This window comes from Falco naumanni, chromosome 6, assembly GCF_017639655.2.
Source record: "Falco naumanni isolate bFalNau1 chromosome 6, bFalNau1.pat, whole genome shotgun sequence".
NCBI lineage: Eukaryota > Metazoa > Chordata > Aves > Falconiformes > Falconidae > Falco > Falco naumanni.
Window position 1 is genome coordinate 38964526 of NC_054059.1, and position 14226 is coordinate 38978751.

At 43.6% G+C, this 14226-nt stretch overlaps 1 protein-coding gene across 2 annotated transcripts in view; it reads left to right on the plus strand.

The window, feature by feature from the left end:
• Window positions 1-14226, plus strand: part of RPS6KA2 (ribosomal protein S6 kinase A2) — a 279807-nt gene that overhangs the window by 191252 nt on the left and 74329 nt on the right. For both annotated transcript variants that reach the window (XM_040598483.1, XM_040598481.1), the window contains exons 4-5: window positions 11599-11679; window positions 12497-12576. In XM_040598483.1, coding sequence (XP_040454417.1) covers window positions 11599-11679; window positions 12497-12576 — 161 coding nt within the window. The remainder of the gene's footprint in view (window positions 1-11598; window positions 11680-12496; window positions 12577-14226) is intronic.

Genomic DNA, 14226 nt, shown 5'->3' on the forward strand with positions numbered 1-14226 from the left:
GCAGCTACATATATTTTCAGAACTGTATACAGGGACCGAGATGTAGATAGTGAGATCCTATTAATGTCAACAGCAGTTTTACTACTGACTGTTTTAGGGCCATGATTTCACCCAGAGACTTTCTGAATTTAGTCATATCTTCCACAAGGCTCCCTATACGGTAGTGAAGTCCAGGCTGAAAAATAAGCACTGTGTGTCTCTCCTCGCAGGAGAAAACACTAGATAAGCATTTTTTTCTTGTTGTTTGTGTGGCCAAGGCCTGCTAGTTGCAAAGCTTTAGTTGGTGTGTTGATAATAACACGAGACCAGGCTTTTCCTTATGCTCTAATTTAGGAAATGACCTTGCCTTGACTTCACACCCTACTTTCTGATGGGACTGGAGGCTTCTTCAGTGACAGACAGCCGTCTCACAGATGCTTATTGTTTTTATGAGGCAAACATATCAAGGGAGCTATATTAACCGTGTCTGTGTAGCATGTCAGGGCCTGGGCAAAAGTTTGGTTTGCCTTAATGTTGACATTCAATGCCACAATTTTCTTGAAATATTTGAGTTCTAAATCTCCATCTGTTTTGTGTGCAAGTAGCTCAGAGGGCTGGGTTGCAGGCAACCTGATAAACTTCATCCTGCATGGTTTACAAATAGAAGCTGTCTCAGGGCTTCACATCTCCTAAATCAACTGAATGTCCTCGGGTTTGGATGATTAGCCAATATCCCGGCTTCCTCAGTGATGCCTTGAATATACTAGTTACTCATTTCACAAACCAAAATATTTGGAAATCAGTAACTAAAATGCTTGTCCAAAACATTTTGTTAGAGCAAGTCAGATTGGATTGGTTCTGTGTTTACCTCATCCAAGCAGCCTAATGGAAGAAGTGTTTAGAGTGAGAAGTCAGCCCAGTGCAGTCATGGCCAGGGCTGCTGCATAGTTTGGGGTGAAGTTTAACATTTGCCTCGTGCTCCATGTCCAATCCATCCAAAGCCTCCCTTCCGAGAAATGCACCTCTCACTCTCCAGTCTCTGCCTTGCATTACCTGTACCAGAACTGAGCTGGCAAACTGCTCTCCAGTTAGGCCATTGCTTCATACTTTTGTATGTTTACCCGACACTTGGAAGACATGAGGGTTCTCTTTTAAAAATTCCCGGTGGGCTTGGCAAGCATATTTTTCCTGAAGCACCCGTAGATCCTCTTTTTTATTAATTCATCTGAATGGACATTGCAATTGGTAAAGAAAAGATTTAGTGTACAATTTCGGGTAGAGCGTCTGTCCATAGGAGCGGGGCTGCTGAGTGAAATTTCACTTGAAAAAGCATTGGTAGTAAGTGTTTCAGCAGAGTGTCCTGGTTTGGTCATCTATCTTTTTAAAAATTACATTCCCTGAAAAGCTCCAGTACCACCCTCACCCCCTTCCACCTCTCTTCCAGGCTTTAGAAGTGAATTAGTAGTTGTTCAAAGATCCTGGAGAAGAAACCTCCCTCTCGGTACAACTGGCTTTTTAGGCCCTAGAGACTAAATAAAGGGAACATATTTTTTTTTCTTAGAAGGTGGGCGTATCCCCCCTTAGAAGAGAGAGTATCTTTGCATTTTCACTGCTAAGCTGTGGTCACTCCCAATACTTTTCAATCATAAAAACTATTTTTGCCTTTGATGATAACGCTGCAGAACATGATTGTGGTGGATACCAAAGCACAGATAGTTTTCACACTTCCACAATAATCTGCAAACTTTATTTAGCCCTGCCTGTAAAACCCACAAAACAGGCGTGTTTTAGGAGCAAAGAGCAGCAACAGTTGATTAAACAACGCTGGGCTTCAAAGGAAGGCGGTGAAACTCATTAACCTGAGAGACCCAGCGGTTCCTGGATGTCTGGATCATCTCCATCTCAAGCAGGGCAAGAGAAAAACAGTTTCTTCATTGCTTCTGTTGACCTAGCAACATCACAATAGCAAACACAAGGCCAACACTCAGTTAATGCTAGAATGCCCCACGGGTAGGAAACATTTGGCTCGGTGTTGCCTCTCCTTTGCAGCTACACAAGAGTTAGCCAATGCAGCAGGGCAGTAGCTGCAAGGGAATTAGAGCCTGACAGGAGAGACAAGAGAAGTTGGATGGTGAGAATTCATCCCTCTTTGAACTGTATTTAAGAGTAGGACTGAGGAGTATATGTACCTGTATATCTTTTCTCTTTTGAATTCTCATGTTAGAACTGCATTTTAAATACCTATTCTGTGAGGGCAAAAGGACCAGCTGTCTCATAACTGTTTTCAGCAACTTTTCTTTATTGCAAAACTATATGAAACAGCCACCAGTTTCTCCTTTCAGGTCATAATAATTTCCAGAGTTACTGATGAATGGTGTTTACTGGGACCTCTGAATTCTAAGGCCAACCCTCCTATTCACTTGTCATTTTGAAATTACACCTATTCCTAAAGCGTAGGTAATTATTGCGTGTCAGTAAGAGTTAATATTGAAATTGTTGCTATTGCCTGCAATAATAATAATAATTATACACCTGCTCAACAGAAGCAAATATAGTAAAAAATAGGAGTATGTGACAGTAGAATTCAAGAAAGAAATATATTGCTTCACAGATCATTTGACAGGATATCACATCACATCCACTAAGGTAAATATATTTAAAGAAAACATATGCTTTACTTTTTTTAAAAAAAAGAAAAAATAGATGACCCAGGTGCAGCTATGCAGAAGTATTGATTGAAGGCTTTCAGTTTTGCACAAGTCATGGACAGATGTGTTTCCAGCTGTAGGTTTTGGCTTTTTGGAGGAAGCTCCATGCTATCAAATGGCAGTTTTCTCTGCTCTTCGTTGAGCTATCTATTCATTTTGTTTTTAAACACGTTAGTTAGAATTGATTTATGCAGTTGTAAGGGGCGTAATTCTGACTTTGTTGGTGTTGTACATCACGATAGGATTTGTCTTGCTGGATAACATTGCACATTTGCAGCTCACAGACCTTGGTGGGGGCATTGGGTTCACCTGGGAGCTGTGCACAAGCACATCTATGTATATGCAGTTGGCCCAGTTCTGCTTAAAAATACTTAAAAACTGAAATTTCACCTCTGCATAAGGACGTGGGGTTTATATGTTCATCTGGCTGGTCTGTTGGTCAGTACTTCTCTAATGACAGCGTTGAACCCACTGGCTAATTTCAGCCAAAAATCTAAAGTGCACTTAAGCTCCTTTCTGCAGCATCTATGGGATTTTTGTGGCTGGGAAGAGAGATCCAAGTTGTTGTCCCAGTGGGGAAATAGTGGGAGTTTGCAGCTGTCAGAGGCTCCACTGGGCAGGAGGGAACCCACTGAGCAGCACCCGCAGCCCACCAGGCTGCTCCTTGCTGGCAAGGCTGTCAGGAAAACATGGGAAGTCAGATTACTGTTCTGAGGATTTGTTGTCATCAGAGTTAGTATGTCCTAGAAACCCATGTTTGCTCCTGACAACTCCCGTATGTTTTTTTGGTTTTTTTTTTTAACTTTTTTTTTTTTTTGCTAGCATTAGATTTCCTCAATCTGTCCTTTAATTCTCCTTGTTGGAAAATCAAGCAGAGGTAGTTCAGAGGGATACTGTGAGATTTAATTAACTTTTCCAAACATTTAGAGAGAATAATGAATAGGTGATAAATAACATAAATGGAAGTTCAATATTAAAAGTTTTGGATTAATTTAGAGATATCTGTCATTCCAAATCTCAACTTCAAAACATCCAAGCTACTTAAAAAAAAAAAAAAAAAACACACACAAAACCCAAACAAAGGAAAGTCTTTGATTTCTTTAAAGCCAAATATGTTGTTTAATGTAAAAGGGGGGAAAAAAGGAAGGGAGGGGGAGATAAAGTAACCTCTTCCAGACCCTGGACTCCTAAACCTCAGTCTGTGTTCATATTGATTTTTCAGAGCGCCCTTCTACAAAGGAGCATGTCCTGCTCTGTGAATCTGGTATTTTTCCTTTGCTGTGCTAGGGTTGAGTGGTAAAGCTCTGTTTTTAATGGCTCTTTCCCCATCTTTAAAATGTTCCATACTTGGGGGTGCGGATGATCTTTCTTCCAGAAAAATAACCTTCACAAAATTATATGCATTTCAAAAGAAATGTGCATGAAATCCCTATGTGAAGCTATTGATATACTTCTATATTCAGGTGTCAACAAGACACTTTTCTGTTTTCCTTTGTGTTGTTACAATGCTCCGCTGGTAAGGTAGGACATGAAAGGCTGCTCTTTAGAAGATTTGAGAACAATACTGTGGAGCAGAAGCACAGTAATGCAAATAGTATTTCCAAGCAGGGCCATTGAAGCCAGATTATGATCTTTTTGGGAAAGCCTGTATTTCTCCATATCTTGGGTAATTAGTCACCACAAAAGTACTTTGTCTTCCAGATATACGCAGTGTGGATTTGAAATTAGAATCTAGCTCTCTGCTTTTGTCTACAATGGCCAGCATTAAAACCAGATGAAAATAACAGAAATAGAATTGAAAAGGATGTTACACATAGTTTTATGTATATATTCCATTTTCTGTATCACACATATGTTTCAGTGCTATGTGAAGAATTTGAAATTGAGTTCATGTTCCGGAGCCAGAGCTTTTGTTCTATTAGAGGCATGGTGCTGAGTTTTAGGGAAGTGGGGAGGGTCAAGGATGAAATTTAAATCCATATTTTTATTCAGTGATTTACTTCTCCTGCTACCAGTATTTTCTGATGGTGATTTAATTCAGGTAACTTGGTTTCTAGCTCCCCCTGTTCTTGCTTTGTTAATTAATTAGTGCTCCACTCCTGGGAGACCAGGGACATCTCTTATCAAAAGGTCATTTTGAAAGGTGGGGCTGGGCAAATAATTTATAATCAATAATGCTTTTTGCCACACATTTCTGAGCAGATTGTGAAACCTTTGACATTATTCAAGTATTTTCTTTGTATACCGTCTTCCTGGAGGAACAGCTGTCTTCTAAGTGGAGTTGCTGGTGTCAGGCGCGCAGGGGGGTTTCTCTCCCTTGTGTTGTGGGTCAGGGGATTAGGCAGCACTTTGGGTAAAACTGTCAAAAAGGATAAAAATCCATAAGGACAAGTCACTGGAGGCATCAAACCCATCATCTGACGACCCATTCCTAGTTTAAAAAAAAAGTAAGCTTTCAAATGCCAATTTCAGTCTGGTGACACCAAGATTGCCTCCAAAATCATTGGAAAGAGACTGGCCCACTCAGAGATGCAAGCAGAGAGAGCACCAGGTCCTGCCCTGAACCACCTCCAGAGGACTCTTAGGAGGCACCAGGCTCCTGTGCCTCAAGGCAGCCAGCAGATATTCGTTCTGGAACTGAGTTATAAAAGGATCTATGCACCTAACACCAACTTACAAAAAATAAGATTTATCACTTTAGTGCTATTGAAGAGTTTTAGAACCAGCTTCAGCTTTAGATGCCTTGCAGAGCTCACAAGATCTGTCTCCATCCCTAGAAGTCATTTAAGTATTGCTAGAAGTGTATTGGAGCATCCAAAAGTCCTTTGCTTGCATTTGCGAGACTACACTAGTAAATCAGAGATGTTCACAGGGCATGAATGCACAAATGACTGCAGTCATGAGCAAAGCAGACCTGTGCTGGACCTCAGCTAACATGTAGAGAGACCATTTCACCTGTGAGGCTGGCTCCCTGTACCGTTGACTGACAGAGGTGAGAGCAAGGTCCGAGTTCAACACCTACAGAGGAAGCTGGAATATATCGCATACGCCTCAGCACCACCTGCATGGGCAGCCACAGCCGGGCAGCCCCCGTCACTGGCTCCCTGCACCGCTGCTGATCCCTGGAACAGGCAGGGTTGAGGCAGACCCGCTCCCTTGCTCTGCGCTGGTCTTCCTTAGAGATGTACGTCTCAGCTCCTGTCTCTCAGCACTGATGCAGCACACCGTGGTTCCTCCCACGGGTGAGCCAGAGCTGGGCTTCACTATACAGAGGATTTTGCTGTTTATGAAGTTTATGATTTATGTTTACGTTTATGATTTGCAGCTCAGTGTCCTTAGCTGAGGCAATCCATTAAGATGTCTGTAATATGCACTCCCTTGCTGGATCTATCTCTACAAAAAACTTTTCAAGAGGAAAGCTGTAAGTGGAAAATGGTATCGGTCATGGGAACACTAACTTCAAGTGTCTGTGCCCTGACGGGATCCAGCTGGGACCAAGGGGAGCGTAGTGTGGGACACATGCAGGGCACCATCAGGGTTTCAGCCTAAGGAGGAGTGCAGACCCTGTCCCACTGCCACCCACCCTCATTAGTGGTCTTGCTAGCAAATGGTGCCCGTGGGGTCACAGGCTGGCTTCAGCCACGCTGGGGACAGTAGTGCCCTGACAGTGACAAGCTGCAGTGCTGCTGAGCCTCCGGCTGCCCCAAAAGCCTTATTTCTGCTGGCAAAAAACAGGTATTAAAAGTGTAGCCTCATAATGCAATAGCTACTGAAGCATTTGATTTTCTGTCCCAGTAGGGACTATTAAGTGAGTACACTCAATATTTTCATTTTTCTTTTCATTTCCCTGTCCCAAGTTAAACCAAACTAGAACTGGGGGAGGCAGTGCAGAGGCGGGGCGGGGGGGGGGCACATGGTATGGGACGAGAGCAGTATACAGTTTTGGCTGTGGCTGCCCAGGTGTCTGTGGCTTTCAAACAGGTTCTTCTGCACGCTAAGGCAAAGTTTAAGAAACCCTCAGCTCCAACAGGATCTTGTCAGAGAAATCTTTAATGAACAAGAGGAGAGTCGCTAAATTTGATGGTTTGGAGTTCAGCATTATTTGTATTTGTAACTAGGAGCAGAAATTATATCATCTTACACGTGTGTATGTACGTGCTTGCATACCTACCAGAACTTCCCCAAGTAAAACTGTTCATCAAAGAACAACACCATGACTAATTTACCCTGTGTAAACAAAGGCAATTTACTTTTTCTTTGGCACTTGAAAATTGAAGCTGAAATGTAATCTTCATAAATTAATACCAATTTACCTTTGATGCATGTCTTAGCTTGTGCAAGGCTGTAGGTAAAAGCCTTCTGCCTTGTAACACCAAATCTATATGCAAAAACCAAAACTGCACTGCAAGTCAGATTGAAAATTATTTTTCTTGAAGTTGAAACATTAAATTTTACTCTAGGTAAGTCTGAAGACAGACAAAAGACCAGCAAAGTATTATGCACAAATTTAGAAGATAGCTTCAAGATATTTTTTTTTTCTGCTAGAATTAACAATTACTTTGGACAACAGTGAGAAGGGTAGTATGATACAAAAACATTTGGAAGTTATTCTTTGACCAAGATGATCGCAGGAGCAATACCCTGGCTCTACTGAAACCAGTGCCTGAGCAGTGTTTAACTTCACAGATCTGTGACTTCAGCTTGGCTATCCAGTCACCAGATACATGATAAGTTACTTTCCCCTTATGGTGAATTAGCAATAAATTTTAATCAGTATTACAGTGAATAAATTAGTGTTTCTTCTATAAAATCCCCCTTTACAGCTCCTGTAGGCTATGGTTTCCCTAATTAAAGTTCTCACTGAGCTGTCTCGACATCCTGCTGAACCGATACGGTGTCATTGCGTGTACATCAAGGGATGTCACCAGATCATCATTACTTTACAGCATACATAGCTAGAGATGTGCTGACTCTTAGCTTTTAAGTGAGACGTATGGACAAGAAGTTCATTGGCTGAAATTTAATTTATATTTCTATATTTAAATCTCAACTAAAGTTGATATGAGAGCTTCAGAGGGGGAAGCAGGATTATGTTTTTATTTTCTTATTCAGAAAATACACATCTAGTCTGTTAATGAGAAGGAAATTTTTTTCTCTCCTTGGAAGATGCTCTGAATATACTTCTCCCTTTTCTCCTTTCCCTTCTGTACTTCATGGTTATTAAAATGAAAACAACCCAAGTAAAAACTCATACCTTAAATAAAACCCTCTGCTTAAGCATTTAGAGTTAAAAGTAAGCAGTAACATCTTCCTCCGATGTTCAGAGCTCAACAGACAGAAATGGATAAACTCTATTTATTTGCTTGTATCCTCAGCTGCCTCCACTTCTCTTTCATACCACATTAATACCTGGAAATGGGAACTGTTTTTATTTCAGGCTGGGAGCTGCTTCCTCCCCTATTACAGGCTCCACCAGTCTGGTCTTTTCTGTCTGGTGACAGGGATTATTTCAGGGAGAACTAATCTGTCCAAGCTCGTGCAAATACTCTTCATGACTTTGTGCTCATTGCTCCAGGTTACATTCTCTGCTTCTGTCTGATGCATAATTTAAAGATAAGTGGTAAACGCCACCTTTTGAACCAAATTCAATACTGGTAGAAAGGGCAAGAGTTTAGCACATGAGTGCTATTTCCAGTGAGCATTTGACTCATATCGGTGAACATCTGGTGTAAGAATTACTTACCCAAGCTGCCTGTGCTCCCCACTCAGTGCACTGTACTGAGGCCCCTGTAAGTGGTCAAAATGAGGATGGGGGAGCTGAATTATTTGTGCTTTCCTCTGCGCTTTTGGTGTACATCCCCTGTCGTTGCCAGGGAGAGGGCAGGAGAGGCTGTTCCACAGTGCTAGGCAGGTACATGTGCCCAGGAGAGCCCAGCCCTATGCTGAGCAGTACTGAGCTGGGCTGCTCGGTCAACTTCACTGAGGCTGCTGAGCTCCAGTGCTGGTTTTGAAGTTCTTTGAAGATACCATCAGAGAAAAGGGATTCACTCAGAATGGAATCTATAGAAACAGGTCCTTGTCAGAGATCCAGTTATTTTGGAAATGAGTGGAGAAATTCATGGTGGTACATGTTCACTGATCCCCAGACAAGACTAAGCAAAGATATGTGTGTTTGCTAGGTCACCCGTATAGCAGTAAATGCCATTAACAGTAATGATAATGAGGCAAACACCTCATCATCCCCGGCACCACAGCAGCTATTCAGAGTGTCCATGTCTCCCCATGCTGCTGGAAGAGTCCCTCCATAGATAGGATCTAGCTGCCTGAATAAGCAGTCAGAAGTAATTCAGATCAAACTTTAGCAAATTAATTATCTAACTGCCATGATGTAAGCCCTAGAAGGGAGATTCCCTCAGTGGAGCAGACTGGGACCACTCAATGCTAGAAAAAAATTTCTGAAGTGCAGAAGAGAGATATTTTCCCACTCACCACACCTGGAAGATGACAGAGGAGTCAGACTGAGCCAGAGGTTCATGCTGTTGAAATGTTATGTCAAAGCGCCATCTCTTCTTAAACCCTTTTCTGATGCATAGGAGACCCACATCACCCCGATCCCCAAAATACAAGGTGGCAAAAGAACAGGTGAATTCCTATTTCTAGGTGTATATAGAATAAAAGAAAATAAGTTTTCCTTCCTGCTATGACATCTAATAATAAACCAGAAAGGAGAAGGAATTTAACCTTGCATATGTATTAAATATGATGACGATGAATGTGCAGCACACAGTACAATAACTAATTCTGACAGTGCCCTGTGGTGTGTAAGCAGGTGCAAGCACGTAGATAGCTCTAGGGAGGCTACTTTGGAGGTTAAAATCAGGCACAGCCAAGGCACATGGAGGCAATAGAGTAAGAAAAAGACAGTAGGAGAAAGCTAGTAGGCTTGTCTTTCTAGAGAATACAATTAATAAGTTCTTTTGTGGTAAGACTGCATAAAAGGCTGACCCTGTATAGCTTCTGTCCTCAGTTGAAATCAGGCAGTATTTGATGTTGGAAGATGGGCAGGGCAGGTCACCAACTCACGTGCCAAGCTGTAATCCTGATTACAGGTTCCAGTTACCTTTTTTGGCAGCCGCTGTGAAGGTGGTGATTAGAGCAGCTTTGGAGGATACTAGGTTCAGAGCGGTTACGGGGCCATGACTTCGGAGAGTGAGGTGTCTTCTGGGGTGACATAGCCTTTTCTTTAATGTCATTGTGCCTCCTGTATGCAGGTAGGGAGAAGGGTGATGTGGCACCCTAACAGGTCCACAGCCTGTAACCACCACAGTGGTGGCCACCACAGTAGCAAGCAGGGCACTGTGCAAGGGTCTATGGCAAAGCACCTAGTCAGCTGTGCCTTTACCTGTTCAGGGGTTGAAACGATGGGGACAGGAGGGCATGCTGCCGTTATACCAGCCTGTTCTCACACCTGTGCACCTGTAAGCACAGAGGGGCACTTTGCTAGGCTATCTAACTAAGCTTATTGGGAAATGTCCCGCACAGAGTGTTCGGCAATGCTCACCCGCCCTGGCATTCTGCTTGGGAGCATCACCGTTTTACAGCATAAGAAATGCTTTGCCTTCATGTAGGTTAAGCATTTTGTGAGTGTATGATGCATGGTGATTTTTACTCATGAGATAAGATTAAGATTCTGAGATTCTCTTTGTTTTGATTTTTATCTACAGAGTAGCTTAGAGTGAATGAGCTGGTAAAGCTTTCCCTGCTATTGAACTAAGCAAAGCACCAAAATAGCAAGAAATCCAAGTGCTTCTCAACTCCTATTTAAGGTTTTTAGATCAGCTGTTTTGGACCTATTTTCGTGCATCAGTTTTTGAAGTACAGAATATGTGGTTTCATTATGGTGTGTACTTGGGTGCTGAGAGTACTCAGCTTCTCAGCAGCTCCACAACACATGCAGGTGACAGAATCTCACTGGGATCTCAGGCTTCACCACCTAAAATAGTTTCATAACATTCCTTGTAGATGAATTTGCTGAAAGCAAATTGGCATTGTGTAAGACAAAGAAAGAAGAAGAAAAATTCAATACTTTCATTATGGAAATAGTAAACCTGTGATTGACTGAAAAATAAATCTGTAAGATCGAAGAGCCGATATTGTGGGGACTTGAATCCTCCTCAATGCCTGACCGTTCTGCTAAATGTTTTTGCTGTGAAATCTTCAGTGTCAGTTTTGATTAGTTTGAACTCAGCTCACCTCTGTATCTATTTTTTTCTCTTACTCTCTGTTCATCTCAACCACAAAAAGTATTTTTATCACTGCTATCACACAATAACATCGCTACACATAAAATTGGGTTTTTTTTCTATTTTCGGTCATCCTTTTTTCTTTATTACCAATTGTTTGGATGGTTTATTGGAATCTTAAAATATTTTATATAAATCACTTCCAGAGAGTGCTATTCTGTGATGCCTCATAACCACTGCTAGCATCAGCACAAATCAAAAAGTTAATTTGCACAAGGTTAACCCAACAAGCTCTGGGACTGATACATTCTGTTTAATCTTACATGAGATAGAGTTATTAATTTTCTGTAGCTTTCATTTTTGCATTATCATTCTCTTCTGCAAAGCATAATCACCTTCCTGGGTTTTGTGATACTGTGGTCCCTTCAGTGAGGATGGTTGTCTACAGATGAAGACATGGTGCCTTCCTGAAGAGCTTACTCTTACTACACAGACAAGACAGGCAGAAAAAAGGGACGCTAGAGAGTGGTGTGATTTGCCAGAGGTCACACCACAAGCCATCAGCAGAGCAGGAAGCAGAATCCAAATCACCTGAACCTCATTGCAGTACTGTATCCAGTCACCATGCTGCCTCTTAATATGTCACTGTTCTTGTTCTTTCTTTATAGTTCGGGATCGAGTACGATCAAAAATGGAGAGAGATATTTTGGCAGAAGTGAATCATCCTTTCATAGTCAAGCTTCATTATGGTAACTATAATAAAATATAATTCATGTTTGTTCTTAAATGGTTGAGGAATTGTAACTAGATGTGTTATAATTCCATACAGATACCCCCTGCCTACCATCACTTTGTCTCTAATGAAGTCATAGAGGCTACCTTTGTGAAAATCTTCATTTATGCTAAAGGAGAATTTCAGTATAAGTAGGTTTTAGTCATTCCTCCATCAAAATACATTTGTCATAAAGCCTGATGTAACAGATAGTGCTGGTGGGGTAGCTGGTGAGTATACATCTGTCAACCCCCTCACCTGCTGTCAGGTATCATTTAGAAAACCAGAGAATCTAAATAAAAACTGTTTTTAACAACCAGCACCAATCCAAATTTATATATGTCTGTATATGAATGTGGTGTCTTGCTGGAGTTGCCTTCCTCTACCTCACCAGTTCCCAGAGAGGCCCCATTATTACTGTAAAGGGTCTTATGAGGACATTTGGGATAGTGCCGGCTCTCCTCTCACACTACCCTGAGAGCTCCTCTCTATGCCCAGTCTTCAGTGACTCCAGGTACATTGTGCAGTGGAAAGCAATATTAATTTGTAAGTGCTTAGCATGGAAAGAAATGTATTAGTAACACATTGTTGTCTCTCAGCTGATACCATTTTTTCCATAGTCTTAATCTCAATTGTTTAGTTCTATACAGAAATTAATTTTTTTCTGTTCTCAAAGTGCTGAAACGATAGGGAAGCTAATGACATGAATGATACGCTGCTAGTCAACAAGATTAATTCTTTGGAGATTTTATCTTGATTCAAACTTCCAACATCTCCATCCTTTTCTAATGCAGCATTTCAAACAGAGGGAAAGTTGTATCTAATACTAGATTTCCTGCGGGGAGGGGACCTTTTCACAAGACTCTCCAAAGAGGTAAGCTGACAGATTTTTTAACTTAGCAATGAAAGACTGTCCTGGTTTTCCAGAACTCAGAATAAGTTGGTGGAAATGAAAAATGGTGTTGGGAATAGTCCTGCTTATATATATGTAATAGATCTGTATCATCTTGCATCTTTAAGTGGGTTCTTCATAATTGTATTTGAATTAGGCCATAGGTAACGCAGCACATAAGCATCATTTTCGGAGAAAACTGCACCACTACTAAGCCATTCCCGTAGCAAAATAGCGCCAGACTCACTGCTTGCAAAATATATCTTGGAGATGAGGGAGTCTGAGAAATCAATCCCCAACACATTTTGCCTGGACACGGGCACAGAACCACTGGAAAAACACAACCACTGCCAGCAAAAAGAAGAGATGGACGTAGGTCAGGAGCTGACCCCCTGCAAGCATGTAGACAGCAGGGCATCAGCCAGGGAGCAGGCAAAGAGCCATCCCACAGGTCGGAGCCCACGCACCACCCCACTTGGAGGTTGGTTCTCACAGCCCTCACCTGCTCTCCCCCTGCCTGCCGGGGGGCAGCTGCTGCTTCCATCACTTCCCTGGGCTCCCATCCCTTCCCTGCCCTCCGCAGCTCCTGCTCCTGGAGGGGTGCTGCTGCTGGAGAAAAAGGCAGCCAGGAAACGCTCCAAACTTGTCTCGCTGGTGCCTGTAAAGCACGGTAGCAGTAGGTTTTCTGGGTTCATTTAGCGCTTGCCTGCGGCTCCAAATGCCTCTTTGAGCAGGCTGGCTGTGTTGCTTGACACAGTGCATCCTCCTGCATTTAGCCTCAGCGAGGCCCTTGTGGTGGGTTGACCCTGGCCAGACACCAGGTGCCCACCAAAGCCTCCCTATCGCTCGCCTCCTCTGCTGGGCAGGGGAGAGAGAAAATACAATGAAAGGCTCCTGGGTCAAGATATGGACAGGGAAGAGATCGCTCATCAATTATCATCATGGGCAACACAGACTTGACTTGGGGAAATTAGTTTCATTTATTACCAATCAAATCAGAGTAGAATAATGAGAAATAAAACCAGACCTTCACCACCACCACCACCCTCCCCTTCTTCCCGGTCTGAGCCTCCCCCGCGGTTTCTCTCCCTGCTCCCCCAGCAGTGCAGGGACACTGGCATGGGGCTGGGGTCAGTCCCTCACACGCTGTCCCTGCCGCTCCTGCCCCCTCAGGGGGAGGCTCCTCACACCCTGCCCTGCTCCAGCCCGGGGTCCCTCCCACGGAGACGGTCCCCCATGACCTGCCCCAGCGTGTGTCCCCGCGGGGTCACAGCCCGGCCAGCAGCCCTGCCCCGGCCTGGGCTCACCCCTCCGCGGGGCCACAGGCCCTGCCAGGAGCCGGCTCCAGCGCGGGCTGCCCGCGGGGTCACGGCCTCCTGCGGGCATCCCCCTGCTCCGGCGTGGGGTCCCCACGGGCTGCGGGGGGGATCTGCTCCGCCGTGGGCTCCCGGGGCTGAGGGGACAGCCTGCCTCAGCCTGGGCTTCACGGCGGGCTGGGGGGGAACCCCTGCTCCGGGCCTGGAGCCACCCCTGTGCCCCCCACTACCAACACGTTGCCATGCAAACCCCATACAAGCCCTGCAGGCAGTACAGGAGGCTGTGGTGAGGCAGACCTGCCACCCCGGGGCTTCT